Source organism: Heterodontus francisci, chromosome 18 (assembly GCF_036365525.1).
Source record: "Heterodontus francisci isolate sHetFra1 chromosome 18, sHetFra1.hap1, whole genome shotgun sequence".
NCBI classification, from domain to species: Eukaryota; Metazoa; Chordata; class Chondrichthyes; order Heterodontiformes; family Heterodontidae; genus Heterodontus; species Heterodontus francisci.
The window spans coordinates 5334532-5357037 of record NC_090388.1 but is presented as its reverse complement, the minus strand read 5'-3'; the positions used below and the strand labels follow the sequence as shown (position 1 = coordinate 5357037).

The 22506-nt window shown below is 44.6% G+C and overlaps 1 protein-coding gene across 3 annotated transcripts in view; it reads left to right on the top strand.

Annotated features, from left to right (window-relative positions):
- dram1 (DNA-damage regulated autophagy modulator 1) overlaps positions 1–21204 on the top strand; it is a 39390-nt gene extending 18186 nt beyond the window's left edge. Inside the window, exons 5-7 of one of the 3 annotated variants that reach the window (XR_010976808.1) lie at positions 524–620; positions 15125–15217; positions 18634–21204. Coding sequence is in view for 2 of the 3 variants with exons in the window: in XM_068050149.1 (XP_067906250.1) it covers positions 562–620; positions 15125–15217; positions 18634–18702 (221 nt within the window). In the remaining variant the exon portion in view is untranslated. The remainder of the gene's footprint in view (positions 1–523; positions 621–15124; positions 15218–18633) is intronic. The other 2 variants (XM_068050149.1, XM_068050150.1) reach the window with 2 other exon arrangements.
- The last annotated feature ends 1302 nt before the right edge of the window (positions 21205–22506 follow it).

The following is a 22506-nucleotide window of genomic DNA, read 5'->3' as shown; positions in this document are numbered from 1 at the left end:
ACTTTTTACACCAACCAGAACAGGCAGACGGGGCCTCAGTCTGAAACCTCAACCAAAGGACAGCACTCCCTTTGTCCCGAACTGGGAGTGCCAGCTTCAGTTATGCGCTTGGGTCTGGATTGGGGCCTCTGCTAGTCTGGGCCAGTGGGAAGACCCACAATAGGGAGCATCCAACCCACAATCTGAACCCCTCTGCTTCAGCGGCCTTGTTTGGTTTGGGCTGAGGATTCAACTGCAATCAATAGCAATTGGATAGTGCTGGGGAAGGCCAGGGCTGGGCTGACCCAGGGCCCCATCTCGTTTTCAGCCCTCATGCCCCACTCTTGGTACTAATGAACATACAGTGTCAGGCAGGAAGAGATTGATTTACCCATCTAGCCTGCCTCCCATAATTATTCACAGGATAAGGTTCCGTATAGAAATACAGGAATGATTATACTTCTAATGTCCACAACTACATATCTTGCCATGTGCCTGCGAGGTCAGGTCTAACCCATGAATGAGTACTTTTAATTTCTTACAGAAATTGTGTTGCCTTTCCTTGACCTCTGCCCTCTCCAGTGATTGTGTGCTATTTTCTCAGCAGCAATTCAACTTTACATTGGAAGCCAGAACAGAAGGTATGGCCATGCCTGTCAACCAACAGACCCTCTTTTTTTTTTTGGAGTGTGCAATTTGTTTAAGTGCGCGGATCTTATTTATTTCTGCGGTGCCGTGTACCTTGGTAACTTAAAGAGGCCGACCCGTGTGCGGCAACTTTCAGAATGTTGGGCAAGCACCTAGCTTAGAGGGAAGGCAGCTGTCAGCAGGAGAGATGCAGAGTGATAGATTTTCACATTCACTGCATAGGCAGTGATTGGACAGAGTGGATAGCCTGCCTCTTATAGATCCCACCTGATCTTCACCCTATTGATTTGGAAAATCAGATGGGTTCAATAACCAATGTACCCTCTAATTTGTTTTGGGAGTGCACGGACCCTTTAAATTCTTTACGTGGCTGCACACATGCAGTAATTTAAAGGGGCCGACTTGTAAGCGGCCTGTGCATGAACTTTCAGGTTTCTGTATGGCCATGCAGCTGCCCAGCTCAGAGACAACATTGTTTATAACAGACAGGCAATCCCAGGCTGTCGAGGCAAATATTTTCCCCACTGTGTTCTGACACTGAATAACCACTTGGTGGGAAAGTCATTAAAAGCAGCCAAACATGTAGGCGCAATTTTAACCTGACTCAGGTGGGTAAACCACAGGATCAGGTGGAACACTGATTTTACACCCACCCAAAGGGGGCAGTTTTACCCGGTCCTACCAGTCGGGAAACTGACGGGATTGGAGTCAACTTTGGTTTTACCCCATGCCTGATTTTTACTTGTCTTTGAAGTCAACAAGGAATATTAGGGATGTGTAAAATCAGGTTTGCCTGATCCCAGGGGTTCCCACCCGCACAGTGAGGTTAAAATTGCCCCCTGTGGTGTTTGAGCCAAGGCCATATATGTAACATACAAGTATCTGAATCAGATACTACTGTTAGAGTCCTACAATCTTGGAGCTTCCTTCCCCCGACAAGAGACCCTTCAAGTTCCAAACACCATTTTTTTAAAATGCATGCAACACACAGCAAGACCACACGGTACATCTTTCAGCTGTCCCCTCTTCTCTTGAACCTTGACCTTTTAAGCTCAGCTGTCCGGGGAAAGTCTCCTCTCACTCCAGGTGCAATTATACTTTCAAGGGGATGTTCTTAAAGGGGCCATTTCCTTCCTTTGGGATCAGCATCCTCAGCTTCTGACTGACATACTGGCCCTTAGTCGAAACTAACAGTATCAGGGTCCCGCATGTAATCTATACAATTAGAGAGAGATTTTCAATAATAATTACAGTGGCATCATATTCCTATGGAGCCAGAAAATATGACATAGTTGCAATGAGACACAATGCAATCAAATAATATTGGCAGAGCAGTCTAACTTAAAACATGTTTTGAAATTTGAGGAGATTGGACTTGGATTTCTAATGAGAGTAATTAGACACAAAGTAATACGACTCATGAGGAAACAGTAGTGAGCATGTACAGCAAAAAAAAAAGACAGGGTAGAAATGTTGATAACAGATTAAGCAAATTCCCTAGGGGTGAAATGTTTCTGTGACGGTCGTGGGTGTAAAAAGAGCAGCCGATTCACAATGACACAGTTTTACTCTCCACCAAAGACCGATTTCACTCTTCCATTCCCCACCCCCACCCCCAGTGTCCTTATTCTTTGCTTTGCTTGAGTTGGTGTGCACCCACAGTTTCGCTCCCTGGAAATGTACAAAGTTAATTATTTACTCAGCTTGGCCGCTTGTAATGACTCATGGTTAGACTGCAAATGGAGACATGACACTTGTGCAGCCTAAATCCAGAGTCAGTTCCTGAGCAGACTATTTTCTGCAGAGAATCTCACTCTGTGTCTCTCTCAGGTACCAGGTGCAGCCCTGACACTGGACTCGGGAATGGATTTGCACTATAGTTGTAGCATTGGTATGAAGCAAAACCATTTTGAACCTGATGCTACAGTTGTTTAAATGCAGCCTAACTGATTAAATGTGAATTACCTTTTTGAGTTTAGCAGGGATGAGGGACTTCAGTTACATGGACAGTTTGGAGAAGCTGGGGCAATTCTCCTTCGAGAAGGCTGTGAGGAGATTTGATTGAGGTATTCAAAATCATGAGGGTCTGGACAGAGTTGATAGGGAGACACTGCTCCCATTGGTGGAAGGGTCGAGAACAATAGGGCACAGATTTAAGGTGATTGGCAAAAGAAGCAATGGTGAGTTGGGGAAAAACTTTTTCACACAGCGAGTGTTTAGGATCTGGAATGCACTGTCTGAGAGTGTGGTGGAGGCAGGTTCAGTGAGTGTTTAGGATCTGGAATGCACTGCCTTAGAGTGCGGTGGAGGCAGGTTCAGTGAGTGTTTAGGATCTGGAATGCACTGTCTGAGAGTGTGGTGGAGGCAGGTTCAGTGAGTGTTTAGGATCTGGAATGCACTGCCTTAGAGTGCGGTGGAGGCAGGTTGAGTGAGTTTTTAGGATCTGGAATGCACTGCCTTAGAGTGTGGCGGAGGCAGGTTCAGTGAGTGTTTAGGATCTGGAATGCACTGTCTGAGAGTGTGGTGGAGGCAGGTTCAATCAAGGCTTTCAAAAGAGAACTGGATATCTGGAGAGAAAAGATTTGCAAGGCAATGGGAAAAGGGCAGGAGAGTTGGACTCACTGAGTTGCTCTTGCAGAGAGCCAGCATGAATGTGACAGGCTGAATGGCCTCCTTCTGTGCTGTAACCATTCTATGATAATAGTCCCACTTTTGAAACAAATTACTCCCTTTCCACATCAGCGGTTAAAATGAATGCTTGGGCGGGGCTGGGCAGGCGATTGCTACTTGTGTCCAATCTGAAAGGTCAGAGCAGAGTTTTTGGCAGAGGCTGTCGGATGCTGCACTAATTGACAAGTGAGGCAGAAAGTGTAACACAGTACGAGCTTAGTTAGCAAACTTCAGTCTGACAGTTACTTGCATTCTATCAAACTCAGGTTGCTGTTAATCTAGAATTCTGTGCAAACAAACCTTTAAAAGCCACAAACAATAATAATTTCTCATGCATGGGCAAGACCGCAGCTTCAGCTTGCCTGCTTTGTAAACCATGGTTAGAAATTAGCTCACTGAAAGTTTCTAAACTGATTCCTGCACTAGATAACTGAGGGCCAATAAACTTAAAGCAAATGTTTTACCTTCTCCTGTGGGCTATATAGCAAAACCCCAACAGCACAACACTGAGGAGTCAAGACAGGGAGAGGAGTGGAGGGGCAGTGGGATTGGGAGAGAGAGGGAGTAGCGGGATCAAGGGAGGGAGAGGAGCACTGGGATCAGGGGTGTGGGGGGGCCACTGGGATCAGGGAAGAGAAAGAGGCACTTAGATTAGGAGAGAGCGCACTGGGATCTGGGGTGTGGGGGAGCACTGGGATCAGGGGTTGGGGGGGGGCACTGGGATCAGGGCAGAGAAAGAGGCACTTAGATTAGGGGAGAGAGCACTGGGGTGTTGGGGGGTGGGGTGCACTGGGGTTTGGGAGGGAGGAGAAATTACATGAATTAGGCTTGTCTTTGCCATTTTAGGAATTGTTTAAATCTCACTACTTGTGGAGAAAAATAATTTATTGGTATTGAAATCCTGTTTCACCTAATGAATCTTATAGTTAATTCGATTAATGAGCTCCAAAGTGGTGCAAGTTAGATTACAGCTATTGACTGAAATACCTATGAAATGAAAACATGTCTACTAAATTGTCTCACATCCTTTGTAAGACCTGGCCAGTAATAATGTTTGCTTATGTGTGATTTGGTCTTTCGAATTCCCCTATGTCCTACAAAAGAAATCTTGTGTGCTAACCTTAATAATCCTTGGTGATATTTAGGTGGTACCACTATCTGTTCAACAACTGTCCAGTCTTCATCAATAGGTCTATGAGGTGGTCTCCATTTCATAAGATCATAAGAACTAGGAGCAGGAGTAGGTCGTCCGGCCCCTCGAGCCTGCTCTGCCATTCAATAAGATCATGGCTGATCTTTTCGTGGACTCAGATCCACTTACCCACGCTCCCACCGCATCCCTTAATTCCTTTATTGTTCAAAAGGATATCTACCTTAGCTTTAAAGACGTTTACTGAAGAAGCGTCAACTACTTCACTGGGCAAGGAATTCCAAAGATTAACAACTCTCTGGGTGAAGAAGTTCCTTCTCAATTAAGTCCTAAATCTGCTCCCTCTGATCTTGAGGCTATGCCCTCTTGTCCTAGCTTCACCTGCCAGTGGAAACATCCTTTCTACTTGTATCTTTATTCCCTTCATGATTTTATATGTTTCTATAAGATCCCCCCTCATTTTTCTGAACTCCAATGAATATAATCCCAATCTACTCAGTCTCTCCTCATAAGCCAACCCCCTCAACTCCGGAATCAACCTAGTGAACCTCCTCTGCACCCTCTCCAGTGCCAGTATATCCTTTCTCAAGTAAGGAGACCAAAACTGCACACAGTACTCCAGGTGCGGCCTCACCAGTACCTTATACAGCTGCAACATAACCTCTCTGCTTTTAAACTCAATCCCTTTAGCAATGAAGGACAAAATTCCATTTGCCTTCCTAATTACTTGCTGTACATGCAGACCAACCTTCTGCGATTCATGCACAAGGACACCCAGGTCCCTCTGCATAGCAGCATGCTGCAACTTTTTACCATTCAAGTAATAATCCTTTTTACTGTTACTCCTACCGAAATAAATGACTTCACATTTATTAACATTGTATTCCATCTGCCAGACCTTTGCCCACTCACTCAATGTATCTATGTTCCTCTGCAAAGTTTCAGAGTCATCTGCACATTTTTCTCTGCCACTCATCTTAGTGTCTTCTTCAAACTTTGACACCCTACACGTGGTCCCCAACTCCAAATCACCTATATAAATTGTAAATAATTGCGGTCCCAACACCAATCCCTGAGGCACACCACTAGTGACTGATTGCCACCCAGAATAGCACTCATTTATCCCCACTCTCTGCTTCCTGTTAGTCAACCAATCCTTTATCCATGCTAATACTTTACCCCTAACGCCATGCCTCCTTATCTTATGCAGCAGCCTCTTGTGCGGCACCTTGTCGAAGGCCTTTTGGAAATCTAGGTACACCACATCCACTGGGTCCCCATTGTCCACCTTGCTCGTAATGTCATCATAGAATTCCAAAAGATTTGTCAAGCTGACCTGCCCTTCATGAACCCATGCTGCGTCTGCCTAAAGGGACAATTTCTATCGAGATGCCCTATTTCTTCCTTGATAATAGACTCAAGCATCTTCCCCACTACAGAGGTTAAGTTAACCGGTCTATAATTCCCCATCCTTTGTCTACCTCCCTTTTTAAACAGTGGCATCACATCTGCTGTTTTCCAATCAGCTGGGACTACCCCAGAGTCCAGCGAATTTTGGAAAATTACCATCAGTGCACCTGCTATTTCTACCGCCATCTCTTTTAGTACCCTGGGATGCATTCCATCAGGGCCAGGAGACTTATCAATCCTTAGCTCCATTAGCTTGCCCAACACTACCTCTTCCGTAATAATGATTGTTTCCAGGTCCTCACCTACGTTCGTCTCTTTGTCAATTACTGGCATGTTATTAATGTCCTCCACTGTGAAGACCGATACAAAATACCTGTTCAATGCCTCAGCCATTTCATCATATCCCATAACTAAATTCCCCTTCTCATCCTCTAAAGGACCAACGTTTACTTTAGCCACTCTTTTTTGTTTTATATATTTATAGAAACTTTTGCTATCTGTCTTTATATTCTGTGCTAGTTTTTTCTCATGTTCTATCTTACTTTTCTTTATAGCTCTTTTTGTAGCTTTCTGTTGACCTTTAAAGTTTTCCCAATCTTCTAGTTTCATGCTGCTTTTGGCCACTTTGTAAGCCTTCTCTTTCAATTTGATAGCCTCCCTTATTTCCTGAGACACCCATGGCAGATTACCCCTTTTCTTCCAGTCCTTCCTTTTCACTGGAATATACTTTTGCTGAACACTTTGAAAAATTGCTTTGAAAGTCCTCCACTGCTCGTCAACTGTCCCACCGTAAAATCTTTGTTTCCAGTCCACTTTAGCCAAGTCCTCCCTCATTCTATTGTAGTCCCCCTTGTTCAAGCACAGGACCCTGGTATTGGATTTTATCTTCACACTCTCCATCTGTATTCTAAATTCAACCATACTGTGATCACTCCTTCCAAGAGGATCCCTAACTATGAGGTCATTAATTATTCCTGTCTCATTACACAGGACTAGATCTAGGATAGCTTGCTCCCTCGTCTGTTCCATTACATACTGTTCAAGAAAACTATCACGGATACACTCAACGAACTCCTCCTCAAGGCTACCCTGACTGAGCTGGTTCGATCAATCCACATGTAGATTAAAATCCCCCATGATAATTGCCGTACCATTTTTATAGGCAATAGTTATTTCTTTGTTTATTGCCCGCCCCAATGTGATATTATTTGGTGGCCTATAGACTACGCCTATCAATGACTTTTTCTTCTTAGAGTTTCTAATTTCCACCCAAATGGATTCAACCTCATTCTCCATAGAACCTATATCATCTCTCAGCACCGCCCTGATGTCGTCCTTGAATATCAGAGCTACACCACCTCCCTTACCTTCCTGTCTGTCCTTCCGAATAGTCTGGTACCCCTGGATATTTAACTCCCAGTCGTGACCAACCTGTAACCATGTCTCCGTAATGGCTACCAAATCATTTTCATTCGCGATGATTTGTGTCGTTAACTCATCAACCTTGTTACGAATGCTACGAGCATTCAGGTAAAGTGCCTTTATGCTAGCTTTCTTACCCTCATGATTTCCAACATCTCTAATAATAAATCCTGAGTTAACCTTCCTTTCTGCTTCTTTCATAGTCTGCCTTGAACTTAAACCCTCCTGCACACGTTAGCCTGCTGCTTACCTTTTTATTTATCATCATACTCCCTGTCGTTTTCCCTTTCCCTTCCCCCCGACTCACTAGTTTAAAGTCCTAGAGACCACCCGATTTATCTGTTTCTCTAGAACACTGGTTCCAGATCGGTTCAGGTGGAGACCGTCCCATCGGTACAGATCCCCCCGGTTCCAAAACTGATGCCAATGCCCCATGAAATGGAACCCCTCTTTCCCACACCACTCCCTTAGCCACATGTTTACTTCCCTAATATTCTTATCCCTAAGCCAATTTGCACGTGGCTCGGGCAGTAATCCGGAGATTATGACCCTCGAGGACCTGTTCCTTAATTTCGCTCCTAGTGCTTTATAATCCCCAAACAGGTCCTCCATCCTAGCCTTGCCTATGTTGTTAGTCCCAACGTGGACCACAACAACTGGATCCTCCCCCTCCCGCTCCAATATCCTTTCAAGCTGGTCAGAGATGTCCTGCACCCTGACACCGGGCAGGCAACACACCATGCGGGACTCCCGATCCGGCTTGCAAAGGATACTATCTATTCCCCTAGAACAAAGAACAAAGAAAATTACAGCACAGGAACAGGCCCTTCGGCCCTCCAAGCCTGCGCCGATCCAGATCCTCTATCTAAATATGTCGCCTATTTTCTAAGGGTCTGTATCTCTTTACTTCCTGCCCATTCATGTATCTGTCCAGATACATCTTAAAAGACGCTATCGTGCCCGCGTCTACCACCTCCGCTGGCAACGTGTTACAGGCACCCACCACCCTCTGTGTAAAGAACTTTCCACGCATATCCCCCCTAAACTTTTCCCCTTTCACTTTGAACTCGTGACCCCTAGTAATTGAATCCCCCACTCTGGGAAAAAGCTTCTTGCTATCCAACCTGTCTATGCCTCTCATAATTATAGAATCTCCTATAACTACCACTTGTTTTTTTGCTCCCCCCTCTTGAATGGCCTTCTGCACCATGGTTAGTTGGCTCATCCTCCCCGCAGCCCTTTTCCTCATCCACACAGGGAGCAAGTATCTCGTACCTGTTGGATAAGGTCAAAGGCTGAGGCTCCTCCACTCCTGAACTCAGGATCCCCCTACCTGCCTCACTTGCAATCACACCCTGTTGTCCCTGATCACTAACTGAATTTGAATTCCCATTTAGAAAGTACCCTGCTCTATCCTTTTTTGGTCCAAAATGGATAATCTCACACTTGCCCACATTGAAATCCATCTGCCACAGTTTTGCCCATTCACCTAGTCTGTCAATATCTCTTTGCAATTTTATGCTATCATCTAGACTGTCTACAATGCCGCCTAACTTTGTATCATCAGCAAATTTGGATATATGACTTACTATGCCATCATCCAAGTCGTTAATGAATAATGTGAATAATTGAGGCCCCAACACAGATCCCTGCGGGACACCACTAGTTACATCCTGCCAGTCGAAGTACTTACCATTATCCCCACTCTCAAATCTGCAGAAGCCTCTTCAGAAAGCATGGCATAAACTTCATGAGCTCTGCCTACCAGCCTGCCCTGCATGAGCAATGTCCAGCTTTCTTTTGGCCATTTCATCTGTTTGGCTATTTTTTCAAAAGATATGAAAAATGCCTCTACGTCCCTTTCCCCAAACTTAGGAACAGCCTGTATAAATTTAAACAACTTCTTGCTGGTTCCTGATCTAAACTCAGATTCTTTCTGACCCTAATTTTCCCGGGATTCTTTTAACTTAAATTCCCTCTCTTTTCTTTCACTGTCTCTCTGAAATGCTCTCTCTTTCTCCCGTTCCTCTTTTTTCATTTCAAGTTTTATTAATTCTTTTTTCATGTTGAAGCTCCAGTTTTTTCATTTCTAACTTAATCCTAGCCAATTCCACTGCATTACTCTCGGACCTACTGCCCTCTTGTCTCTCATATTCCTTTTCTTGTTCCTAGTATTGCCCTTCATCTGTATCATCATCATCTTCTACTAATTCCAGATGTTTGGCTGTCACTTATCTCTGCTTTTTGCCACCTGATTTCAATTTCAACCCTAATTTCTTTTAATTTGTCTTTGTTAAAGTTATCAAGTCACTCAGGGAAACATTCTGCTTTCCCAAAAACTCTGCTATAACCACTAATGCCATTACAATGGTATAGCCTGAATCTTATTATACAAGAGACCTGGTTCCTTTTAATAATTTCTTTGTAATTGGTGTTAGATTTAGATCCCAGCAATTGGGTTTCCAATTGATATGATCCCAGACTTGAGAGCAATTAATATGATGCCAAACGCAATTTAAATATGTTATCCCAGAGACGAGTAATTACTATGATTCCAAATGCAAGCCTACAAATTAGTCTGATTCTGATCCCAGACGCGAGCCACCAAATTAAATATGATTCAACTGCGAGGAAGCCCCCAATTAAGATATGATTCAAATCCTGAGAAACCCAATTAATGTGATTCAAATCACGAGCGAGCCCCCAATTAATTTTACAACCGACCGCTCCAGTCAAAGCTCCCAATCAAAATATACAATTCTGATTGTGGTGGGAGAAACGCACTGTTAATTCAATCCCGTCCCTCCACAGATTGCCTAACATATCATTTAAAATTTTCCAAATTAAAGGCCCAGCCAAATTGTACCATCTATTAACTGGAGGAGCTCTAATATCCTGGCTGCAAGGTTTGCTAGCGTCACTCGGGAGGGTTTAAACTAGTGTGGCAGGGGGGTAGGAACCAGAGCAGTAGGACAGCTAGTGAAATAAATGAGGACATAGTAAATAAGGCCAGTAGGACTAAGAGGAAGAGCAGGCAGGGAGATGTTGCTGAGCACAGCGGGACTGGTGGTCTGAAGTGCATTTGTTTCAATGCGAGAAGTATAACAGGTAAGGCAGATGAACTTGGAGCTTGGATTAGTACTTGGAAATATGATGCTGTTGCTATTACAGAGACTTGGTTGAGGGAAGGGCTGGATTGGCAGCTAAATGTTCCAGGCTTTAGAAGCTTCAGGCGGGATAGAGGGGGATGTAAAAAGGAGTGGGGGAGTTGCATTACTGGTTAAGGAGAATATCACAGCTGTACTACGGGAGGACACCTCAGAGGGGTCATGCAGTGAGGCCATATGGGTGGAGCTCAGGAATAGGAAGGGTGCAGTCACGATGTTGGAGGTTTACTACAGGCCTCCCAACAGCCAGCAGGAGGTAGAGGAGCAGATATATAGACAGATTTTGGAAAGATATAAAGGTAACAGGGTTGTGGTTGTGGGTGATTTTAACTTCACCTATATTGACTGGGACTCACTTAGTGCTCGGAGCTTGGATGGGGCAGAATTTGTGAGGAGCATCCAGGAGGGCTTCTTGAAACAGTATGTAGATAGTCCAATTAGGAATGGGGCCATTCTGGACCTGGTATTGGGGATGCGCCCGGCCAGGTGGTCGAAGCTTCAGTGGGGGAGCATTTCGGGAGCAGTGACCATAATTCCATAAGTTTTAAGGTACTTGTGGATAAGGATAAGAGTAGTTCTCGGGTGAAGGTGCTAAATTGGGGGAAGGCTAATTATAATATTAGGCAGGAACTGAAGAATTTAGATTGGGGGCGGCTGTTTGAGGGTAAATCAGCATCTGACATGTGGGAGTCTTTCAAACGTCAGCTGATTAGAATCCAGGACCAGCATGTTCCTGTGAGGAAGAAAGACAAGTTTGGAAAGTTTCGGGAAGCTTGGATAATGTGGGATATTGTGAGCCTAGTCAAAAAGAAAAAGGAAGCATTTGTAAGGGCTGGAAGGCTGGGGACAGACGAAGCACTTGAGGAATATAAAGACAGTAGGAAGGAACTTAAGCAAGGAGTTAGGAGGGCTAAAAGGGGTCATGAAAAGTCATTGGCAAACAGGATTAAGGAAAATCCCAAGGCTTTTTATACGTATATAAAGAGCAAGAGGGTAACCAGGGAAAGGGTTGGCCCACTCAAGGACAGAGATGGGAAACTATGTGTGGAGCCAGAGGAAATGGGCGAGGTGCTAAATGAGTACTTTGCATCAGTATTCACCAAAGAGAAGGACTTGGTGGATGATGAGCCTAGGGAAGGGAGTGCAGATAGTCTCAGTCATCTCATTATCAAAAAAGAGGTGGTGTTGGGTGTCTTGCAAAGCATTAAGGTAGATAAGTCCCCAGGGCCGGATGGGATCTACCCCAGAATACTGAGGGAGGCAAGGGAGGAAATTGCTGGGGCCTTGACAGAAATCTTTGCATCCTCAATGGCTACAGGTGAGGTCCCAGAGGACTGGAGAATAGCCAATGTTGTTCCTTTGTTTAAGAAGGGTGGCAAGGATAATCCAGGAAATTATAGGCCGGTGAACCTTACGTCAGTGGTAGGGAAACTATTGGAGAGGATTCTTCGGGACAGGATTTACTCTCATTTGGAAACAAACAAACTTATTAGCGAGAGACAGCATGGTTTTGTGAAGGGGAGGTCGTGTCTTACTAATTTGATTGAGTTTTTTGAGGAAGTGACGGAAATGATTGATGAAGGAAGGGCAGTGGATGTTATCTAAATGGACTTCAGTAAAGTCTTTGACAAGGTCCCGCATGGCAGACTGGTACAAAAGTTGAAGTCACACGGGATCAGCTGGCAAGATGGATACAGAACTGGCTCTGTCATAGAAGACAGAGGATATCAGTGGAAGGGTGTTTTTCTGAATGGAGGGATGTGACTAGTGGTGTTCCGCAGGGATCAGTGCTGGGACCTTTGCTGTTTGTAGTATATATAAATGATTTGGAGGAAAATGTAGCTGGTCTGATTAGTAAGTTTGTGGACGACACAAAGGTTGGTGGAGTTGCGGATAATGATGAGGATTGTCAGAGGATACAGCAGGATTTAGATCGGTTGGAGACTTGGGCGGAGAAATGGCAGATGGAGTTTAATCCGGACAAATATGAGGTAATGCATTTTGAAAGGTCTAATGCAGGTGGGACGTATACAGTAAATGGCAGAACCCTTAGGAGTATTGACAGGCAGAGAGATCTGGGCGTACAGGTCCACAGGTCACTGAAAGTGGCAACGCAGGTGGATAAGGTAGTCAAGAAGGCATACGGCATGCTTGCCTTCATCGGTCGGGGCATAGAGTATAAAAATTGGCAAGTCATGTTGCAGCTGTACAGAACCTTCGTTAGGCCACACTTAGAATATTGCGTGCAATTCTGGTCGCCACACTACCAGAAGGATGTGGAGGCTTTGGAGAGGGGGTTTACCAGGATGTTGCCTGGTCTGGAGGGCATTAGCTAGGAGGGGAGGTTGGCAAAACACGGATTGTTTTCACTGGAACGACGGAGGTGGAGGGGTGACATGATAGAGGTTTACAAAGTTATGAGTGGCATGGACAGAGTGGATAGTCAGAAGCTTTTTCCCAGGGTGGAAGAGTCAGTTACTAGGGGACATAGGTTTAAGGTGCAAGGGGCATAGTTTAGAGGGGATTTGCGAGGCAAGTTTTTTTTTTTTTTTTACAGAGGGTGGTGAGTGCCTGGAGCTTGCTGCCAGGGGAGGTGGTGGAAGCAGATACGATAGCAACGTTTAAGAGACATCTTGACAAATACATGAATCGGAAGGGAATAGAGGGATATGGGCCCCGGAAGTGCAGAAGATTTTAGTTTAGGCAGGCATCAAGATCGGCGCAGGCTTGGAGGGCTGAATGGCCTGTTCCTGTGCTGTACTGTTCTTTGTTAACCCCCAAATGAGTCTAACCAAATCAGGTGTCTTTAAATCAACAAATTAACTGTTTTAAGAATTTAGTTTTTCCAATTAAACACTATGAAGATATAAACAACATTTAAAATAGAAAAAATAAAAGTCCTTGCAAATTTACAGTCCAATGTTGCTTGAAGTCCTCACAGCCTCGCGAAAAAAGGTTCAACTGTAGTCTACTTCTAGCAATAAGTGATACTTTCTTTCTCCAGCGATGGATTTCAACAATTAGCAACTTGCAAACACTTTCAACAGAATCAATCTTACTTTAGAGTTTTAGAGGGATAAAGATTGTCACAGTCTAACTTCCCTTCCTTCAGTTTAAATCATCAGAGATCTCCATTTTGACTTGATCTTTTTTTTTTTCGAATTTTGAGAAATAACGAAACAGACTAAATTCTCTTCCTTCAGTTTAAATGGCTGAGAACTCTTCTTTCAGATGCTAACACCAGCAGTCTCTCTGCGTTCCCTGTTAGAGCAGTCTGTCTTCAACTAAGAAGCCAGTTCAAAAAATAATTGCAACCTTGTATATCCGGTCCTGGGTCCCTGAATAGCTGTTGCTGGGTAACCAGGATGCATTCTCTGAAGCTGGTTGGTTCCCTCTCCATATGGTTGTACCCAACAGCAACCAAAATGCACTCTCTCTAACTCCTGAGGCTTGCTGGTTCTTAAAGCAGTACGGCTCAATTTCCAGCCTTAAAGGCACACCTTCTTAGTTTAGTTTAGTTTAGAGATACAGCACTGAAACAGGCCCTTCGGCCCACCGAGTCTGTGCCGACCATCAACCACCCATTTATACTAATCCTACACTAACCCCATATTACTACCAAACATCCCCACCTGTCCCTATATTCCCCTACCATCTACCTATACTCGGGGCAATTTATAATGACCAATTAACCTATCAACCTGCAAGTCTTTTGGTATGTGGGAGGAAACCGGAGCACCCGGAGGAAACCCACGCAGACACAGGGAGAACTTGCAAACTCCACACAGGCAGTACCCAGAATTGAACCCGGGTCGCTGGAGCTGTGAGGCTGCGGTGCTAACCACTGCGCCACTGTGCCGCCCCTAAAAGAAAAACTACAAGACCATGACAAGACACAGGATCGAGGAGGGCGGGGGGAGAGAGAAACGCATGGAGGGACCGGGAGACATGCGCGGGACCGGTGGGGGGGTTGGGGAGAGATGTGTGGGACTGGGGGGGGGGGAAGAAGAGACGCGTGGGACCAAGGGTAGGGTGGGGAGAGACGCGCGGGACCAAGGGGGGCGAGGAGGGAACTGCAGCACTTAAGGGGGTGGTGGTCAAGTGCAGGACTCAGGATAGACAGGGTAGGAAGCACAAAGGAGGGGCCCTGGGCTGAGAAGGACTAGACACCGAGAGAGACACTGGAGGAACCTTGCAATGCTTATGACACTGTGACGAGACCCAAGCCTACATTTAATGCACTCGAACACAACTGAGATTAATACCAGAGTGTGAATCGGGGAATGGTTTATTCTGTAAATGCTCAGTCCAACATCCGTGACCTATTGTCTATATGATTTGACATGGTGGGGTAGATGTTGACTATGTGATTGTGTAAAACAGGTTATGGTGAGTGGGGGCCATTTCCATTGAAATCACTGCAGCGAGATGTAAAACACATTTTATATTCTCACGCAAAGTCAAAACCTACCTGGTGCATCATTGCAACACTGAAATTTCCTTTAAAAAAAAACTTTCCTTGCTGTAGTTAACATTTGGATTTTGGAGTAAGTCACACTTGATAACCAAGAACAGCAACCTCTGGGTGACTACTCATCAATTCCATTTGCTTGTGTTTTTTAGTTATTGTTTAAATAAATGTTTTTTAAACTGTTGCCTCTCGGTTCCTTCTCACCAGGGCTATGGTTACCACGTGACGAGTGCAGTTTGTGAGTGGCTGGTTGCATTCACCTTTAATTTCTTCTTCTTAACATATATCAGGGACTTTCAGGTAAGAAGTGGTCTGAAATAATCAAGATTACAAGAGTTCAGCCATCTCTTAGGGTGGTTCACAAAATGTTGGTGTGAAGCTGTTTCATGCTGCAGTAATGGTTCCCTACTTTACAACAGTGACCACACATCAAAAATACTTCATTCTCTATAAAGCACTTTGGGACATTAGTGAGGTTGTGAAAGACAGGCTTGTTCTTTTAGTGTAGGCATGGTGCTGGTAGTTGCTCCAACAACACTCAAGAAGCTCGACACCATCAAGCACAAAGCAGCCCACTTGATTGACACCCCATCCATCACCTTAAACATTCACTCCCTCCATCACTGGCGCACAGTGGCAGCAGTGTGTACCATCTACAAGATGCACTGCAGCAACGCACCAACGCTCTTTTGACAGCACCTTCCAAACCCGTGACTTCTACCACCTAAAAGGACAAGGGCAGCATGGAAACACCACTACCTGCAAGTTCCCCTCCAAGCCACACACCATCCTGACTTGGAACTATATCGCCGTTCCTTCACTGTCACTGGGTCAAAATCCTGGAACTCCCTTCCTAACAGCACTGTGGGTGTACCTACCCCACATGGACTGCAGCGGTTCAAGAAGGCAGCTCACCACCACCTTCTCAAGGGCAATTAGGGATGGGCAATAAATGCTGGCCTTGCCAGTTTCGCTCACGTCCCATGAATGAATTAAAGTAGAGGGTTAGTTCCTCCAAACAGTGCATCATGAGATTACTGAAGTAAATGTTACTGTGTGTATGCGTCTGGGATTGGGATCCCAAGTTTGCATTGATACTGCCCCTTCAAACCTCTCACATGAACACATCTCATTCCTGGTAAGTGGGAGCCCCAATTTCTGCCAGGGTCCCTAACCTGCCCCTCTCCCTTCCCACCCACATGGATCTCTTGCTTCTTCACTCCTTACACTAAAGCTAGGGGTGTCAAATTATTTCCCATATCCGTGCTTACTGGGCACTCCTGGGCACCCAGCCATTACCAAGTTAGAAAATCGTTGATCTAGGAGCTAACTAAAAAGTCTTAATTGGAGAGGCTTCTTACCCTGTTGTTTCCTCCCCAGCATTTAACTGTAACGTATTCAAAGTTTTCTTTTCAATGAATTATCAGGATGTGGCACAGCTGGCATTTATTGCCCATCCCTGGCATCCCCAAGAATTAGCGGTTCTTGAATCACTGGTAGTGGTTTGATGCAACAACATGCTTTGCGAGGTCTCTTCAGAGGGCAATTAAAGAGTTAACCAGGGTTGGTATTAGGACTGGAATCATATCTAGAAAGATTTGCATTTCTGTAGCGCCTTTCACCACCTCAGGACATCCCAAAGCCCTTCACAGCCAATGAAGTACTTTTGAAGTGTAGTCACTGTTGTAATGCAGGAAACACAACAGCCAATTTGCACACAGGAAGCTCCCACAAACAACAATGTGATACTGACCAAAAAATCTGTTTTTAACGACGTTGACCTGGATTAGACCAGGTAAGAACGGCAGGCTTCCTTCCCTAAAGACATGAGTGAACCAGTTGGGTTTTTATGACAATCCGACAGCTTCATGGTCACTTTCACCAAGACCAGCTTTTTATTTCCAGATTTTTTTAAAACCAAACTCAAATTCCCAAACTGCCATGGTGGGAATTTATCTCACGTTCCCTGGATCACTAGTCCAGCATTTCACATCGCCAATATCTTTATAACTAATGTCTGAAAAGAAAAAGACATCTTTTTAATTTCTCCTGGGTTTTTGCTCCCAGCAGTGCTCTGGAGATTAATCATCTATTCCTGGAGACTCCAGACCAATCCTCCGGCGAGACAGCAACCCCTTTGTTCCCTGGTAATTTTTGACCCGAGTGCAGCAGAAATCTCCCCCCAACCCCCACCCCAGTCAGGAGCATCCAGTCTACTGGTGCTGGCTTTGATCCGCCATTGGAATCAGGCAGTCAGTTTGCCAGGAGGGCTGGTTGTGCACTGCTGTGATTTCCCTCCCATTTCCCTTTCAGTGGTTGGATGATTGAGGGCTAAACTCACAGGGTGTAAATCTCTGGGGTGGGAATACAGAAAATCTATTGTGTTACTGTCGGAAGCCAATCCGGACCCTTGGGATTAGCCCCATTGCTAAGTCCAAAGGGTGGTTACAACATTCCCTCTAAGCTGCACCAGAGCACAGCCATGCAGCAATCGGAAATATGTCACGCAGGGGACAAATGGGCCGCCCACAAGCAGGCACACGTCCGTCTTAACGGGACCACAGAGTGTAACAAACGGGTGTAGCACAGCGAAGGGAAATTTGAGGGAAAATTGGTTGGTTATCATGGTTATACAGAGGGGAGAGAAGCGACATCACCCGTCTACAACTACCTCGAATTTACAGCACAGAAACAGGCCGCGGGGCTCGTGGTTTCCGAATTGGGATTTCTCCACCAATAAGGCAACTGTGCTAAGAAAAGTCCTTTCACAAACCTCCAGCATCATGAAATTCAAACTGGACAAACAACAACTTGTATTTATATAGTACCATTAACATGCCCAAGGTGCTTCACAGGAGTGTTATCAAACAAAAAGTGGCACCGAGCCACATAAGCTATTAGGCCACATGCAAAAGCTTGGTCAGAGGTAGGTTTTAACAAGCCTCTTAAAGGAGGAAAGAGAAGTAATAGGCGGAGAGGTTTAAGGAGGGAGTTCCAGAGCTTGGGGCCTTGATTGCCAATGGTATTGCGATTAAAATCAGAGATGCTCAAGAGGCCAGCAAGTGAGAAATATAGAAGCAACTGAGACAGGGCTCCCAAGCCAAAGCTTGAACATTCACCTCAATATCCACCCACAAGTGTGTACACAGCTGACACACACACACAATATTAATATTTATATAATCAAAGATCTTCCGTTTCATAGCCTTTGCCCCAAAGTGCTTTACAACCAGTTGTGTTTTAAAGTGTAGTCACTTTTGTAACCTAGGAAACACCACAGCAGCAATGAGCTAATGACCAGGCAATCTGTTCTAGTGATATTGGTTAGGGATAAAAATTGGAGAACTTGCCTGCTCTTTTTGGAATAGTGCCATTTGATTTTCTACATCGACCTGAAAGGGTAGACAGGGCCTTAGTTTAAAGTCTTATCTGAAAAACAGCACCTCAGACAGTGCAGCACTCTCTCAATACTGCACTGGAAATGTCAGCCTGAATTGTGGGTTCAAGTCCCACTCCAGAAGTCTTCAGCCTCAGAGCTGAGGGTGTTACCCACCGAGCCATGGCTAACACCCACTTCTTTACTTCTAAGTTCTGACATATCACCTAGCTGACTGGTGTTGGTCTACGGCCTATGCTGTTAGCTGAGAGCTTGTTGGGATTTAAAATGCTTCTGTGAACCACTGTGAATCAATGTTTCTTTTCTTTCTGTTTAACAGGCATTCACTATCAAAGTGAAAACAGTTTTACTACAAGACTCTCAGGATGAATCATACAATACATTATAAAAACCATTTCACTCTCCCCAGTCAGTGTATTCAGTGACCATTTCTGGGGCCAAGGAACATGTTACAAAGTGAAAGTCACCATCAGTATCCTTGCCTGTCTTTTTTTTTAAATGCTTTGCATCTTATTGTAGCCAATCCCATGCTATATGCCTTCCAACTACAGCTTGTATCTTTATAGCACCTTTAACATAGGAAAACATCCCAAAGCACTCCACAAGAGCATAGATGAAAACTGACATCAAGCCAAAGGAAGAGACATTAGGGCAGATGAGAATAGCTTGGTTAAACAGGTAGGTTTTAAGGAGAGGTTTCAGGATAGATATCGAAAGGCACAGCCACCAACGCTAGGGCAAGAGAAGGTGTGGATGCACAAAAGGTCAGAATTGGAGAAACATTCTCAGAGGGTTCTAGAGCTGGAGGAGATAAGACATAGGAAGGGCAGGGGATTAGGCCATGGATTGACTTGAATTCCAGGCTAGATGTTGCTTAACTGGGAGCTAATGTAATTGAGCGAGCTCAGAGGTGTTGGGTGAACAGGACTTGGTGTGAGTTAGAATACAGGCTGAAGAGTTTTGGAAGAGTTTAAGTTTATTGAGGGTGGAAGATGGGAGGTCAGCCAGGAGAGTGTTGGAATGAAGGAGTTTGGAAGTACCAAAAGCATAGATGAAGAGTTTCAGCAGCAGATGAGCTGAGGCAGGGGCGGAGACGAGTGATATTACGAAGTAGGCATTCTTAGTGATGTAGAGGATACGAAGCTCATCTCGGTCAATTATGACCCCAAGGTTACAAACAGTTAGAGGCCTGGATGGAGTTGGTGGCTGGGGAATGCAGTTTGTCTTGGAGACCGAAGACAATTGCTTTGCTGTTCCCGAATATTTATTTGGGGTGCATTTCTGCTCATCTAGGACTGGATGTCAGACAAACATGCTACACAGTGACTGGGTCGAGAGCGCTGGCGGTGAGGTAGAGCTGGGTGTCATCAGCATACATGTGGAAACTGGCGCTATGTTTTCGGATGATGTTGCTGAGGGACAATATATAGATGAGATAGATTATTGGAGACTCCACTCATAACTCATCATCCAATTCTCGTGCGAGGGTCTGATTCCAACTTCCTCAAAATATTTTGCTACTTTAAACTTGCTTTGTATATAGTTAGATTCCTTTGAAGGTAAAGCAGATGCATTCTGAATGATGCTTGACCAGCCTGAATCATCAATCCATTTACCAGCCAAAAACCTGAATGCAAACAATCCAGATTTAGGATGGTTTAAACTGAGACCAAGTACATCTTGAGTTGACTGAGAGCTTGGACAGTTAATTTAAGGCAGCTGTTCAAATCTGTTCTCAACTCTTCTACCTGTGATGCCCTGACTTCACAACACTGCCTGCAAAAGGCTGTAAGAATTCAGAACCCAAATTGCTAAAGGCTGCATTCACACTGGGGCCATAAACCTGCAGTTCAAGTGTGAAACCACTGCTGCTGCTCCCAGTGTGCTTACAACAACTTGCATTTATATAGCATCTTTAATGTAGTTAAACATCCCAAGGCTCTTCATTGGAGAGTAATCAAACACAAGACACTGAGACATGTAGAGACTGAAGGACAGGTGACCAAAATCTTGGTCAAAGAGGTAATTTTTAAAGGAACATCTTAGAAGAGGGGTGGGGTAGAGAGACAGAGAGGTTTAAGAAAGGAACTGCAGAGCTTCAGGCCTTAAACAGCTGAAGGCACACTTAAAATTGAGGATGTGCAGGCGGCCCGAATTGGATGAGCAGAGAGATTGCAGAGGACTGCAGGGTTGGTAGAAGTTACAGAGGTAGGAAAGGATGAGGCCATGGAAAGATTTGAAAGAAAAAGGATGAGAATTTTAATTTTGAGTTGTCAAGCGGGAGCCGAAGAGCAGAGGGGATGATGGGTGAATGGGACTTGGTGCGAGTTAGGATACAGGTAGCAGAGCTTTGGATGAGTTGACATTTACGGAGGGTGGAAAACGGGAGGCGGCCAGAATATTGGAATAATCGAGGCTTGAGCTGACAAAAGACACGGATGAGGGTTTCAGCAGCAGGTGGGCTCACTTGACAGTCACAGGAAAGTAAAAGCTGCTTTGCTGGGGCACTAACCTTGGTGTATGAATGCATTCCTGCAGTGTGAAAGACGGTAATGAATGCTACCTCTAACCTTTAAACTCATTTTCTCAAAAATACATCAAAATTGATTGGGTTAATCTTGATGGATCATTGACAGGGTCAAACTAACAGAAAATAACTTGTGGGGGAATAATTCCTTCTGTGTGCTAACATGTTTTGTCTGTGAATTATATGGCTTTTAAACTGATGGGTGCAGTATCAGGACAATATTTGTCCGAATGATCAAACTTCGTTTGAAATGGTTTGAGAGAAATTATACAGATTATCTATTTTACTGCCTTAAAGAAAATGTTTCATCACACATACAGTTTGAAACAGAATATTTTATTAATAAACCTATTTTTCAAATCATGTTTGTCAACTTGTTTTACTGACCCACCACCTTCTCTTAAAGTCAGTGATTTCTGCACCAGGTTTCCTGACCTCAGTTGCCCCATTTGACTGGGCAGTTTTTACATGCAGGTTATTGGCACAGGCGATGCATCACATGCTGCTAGCCTCACTCCAGAGTAGAACTTCTGATTGCAGAAGTTCACATATGACGGCTTTAACTCCTAGTACTTGAATGCATAATCTAGAGTGACACTTCCCGAGTGCTCCATTTCCAGTGTTACCATCTGTCAAATGAGGCTTCAAACAGAGACTAAAGATCATCTCTGGCTCTGATCACTTGCTTTCTCCCCACACCATTACCCCCGCTTGCTCACATCTCTCAGCTTGGCCCAGTGGGTAGCACATTTATCTTCAACCCCACTCGAAGGACTTGAGCACACAACTTACCATTGCAGGACTGAGGGAGTGCGACATTACCAGAGATGCTGGCCTTTAGGAACATAGGAACAGGAGTAGGCCATTCAGCCCATCAAGCCTGCTCCGCCATTGAATACAATCATGGCTGATCATCCACTTCAATGCCTTTTCCCCACACACTCCCCATATCCCTTTATATCATTTGTATTTAGAATCTGTCAATCTCTGCTTTAAACATACTCAATGACTGAGCTTCCACAGCCCTCTGGGGTAGAGAATTCCAAAGATTCACAGCCCTCTGAGCAAAGAGGTTCCTCCTCATCTCTGTCCAAAGTGGCTTCCTGTTTATTTTGAAATTGTGTCCCCTGGTTCTGGACTCCCCAACCAGGGAAAACATCTTAGCTGCATCTACCCTGTCTATCCCTTGAAGTATTTTGTAGGTTTCAATGAGATCACCTTTCATTCTTCGAAACTCTAGAGAATACAAGCCCAGTTTCCCCAATCTCTCTTTATAGGACAGTCCCGCCATCCCAGAAACAAGTCTGGTGAACCTTTGTTGCACTCCTACATCAATAATATCCTTCCTGAGGAGAGGGGACCAAAACTGCACATAGTACTCAAGGTGCAGACTGACCAAGGTGCTATACAATTGAAGCAAGACTTCGCTACTCCTGTACTCAAACAATCTTGCAACAAAGGCTAACATACCATTAGCCTTCCTAATTGCTTGCTGCACATGCATGTTAGTTTTCAGTCATTTATTGACAACACCCAGGTCCCTTTGTACATATACACTTTCTAATCTCTATTTAAGAAATACTGTGCACATTTATTCCTCCTACCAAAGTGGATAACCTCACATTTTTCCACATTATATTCTATCTGCTATATTCTTGCCCACTC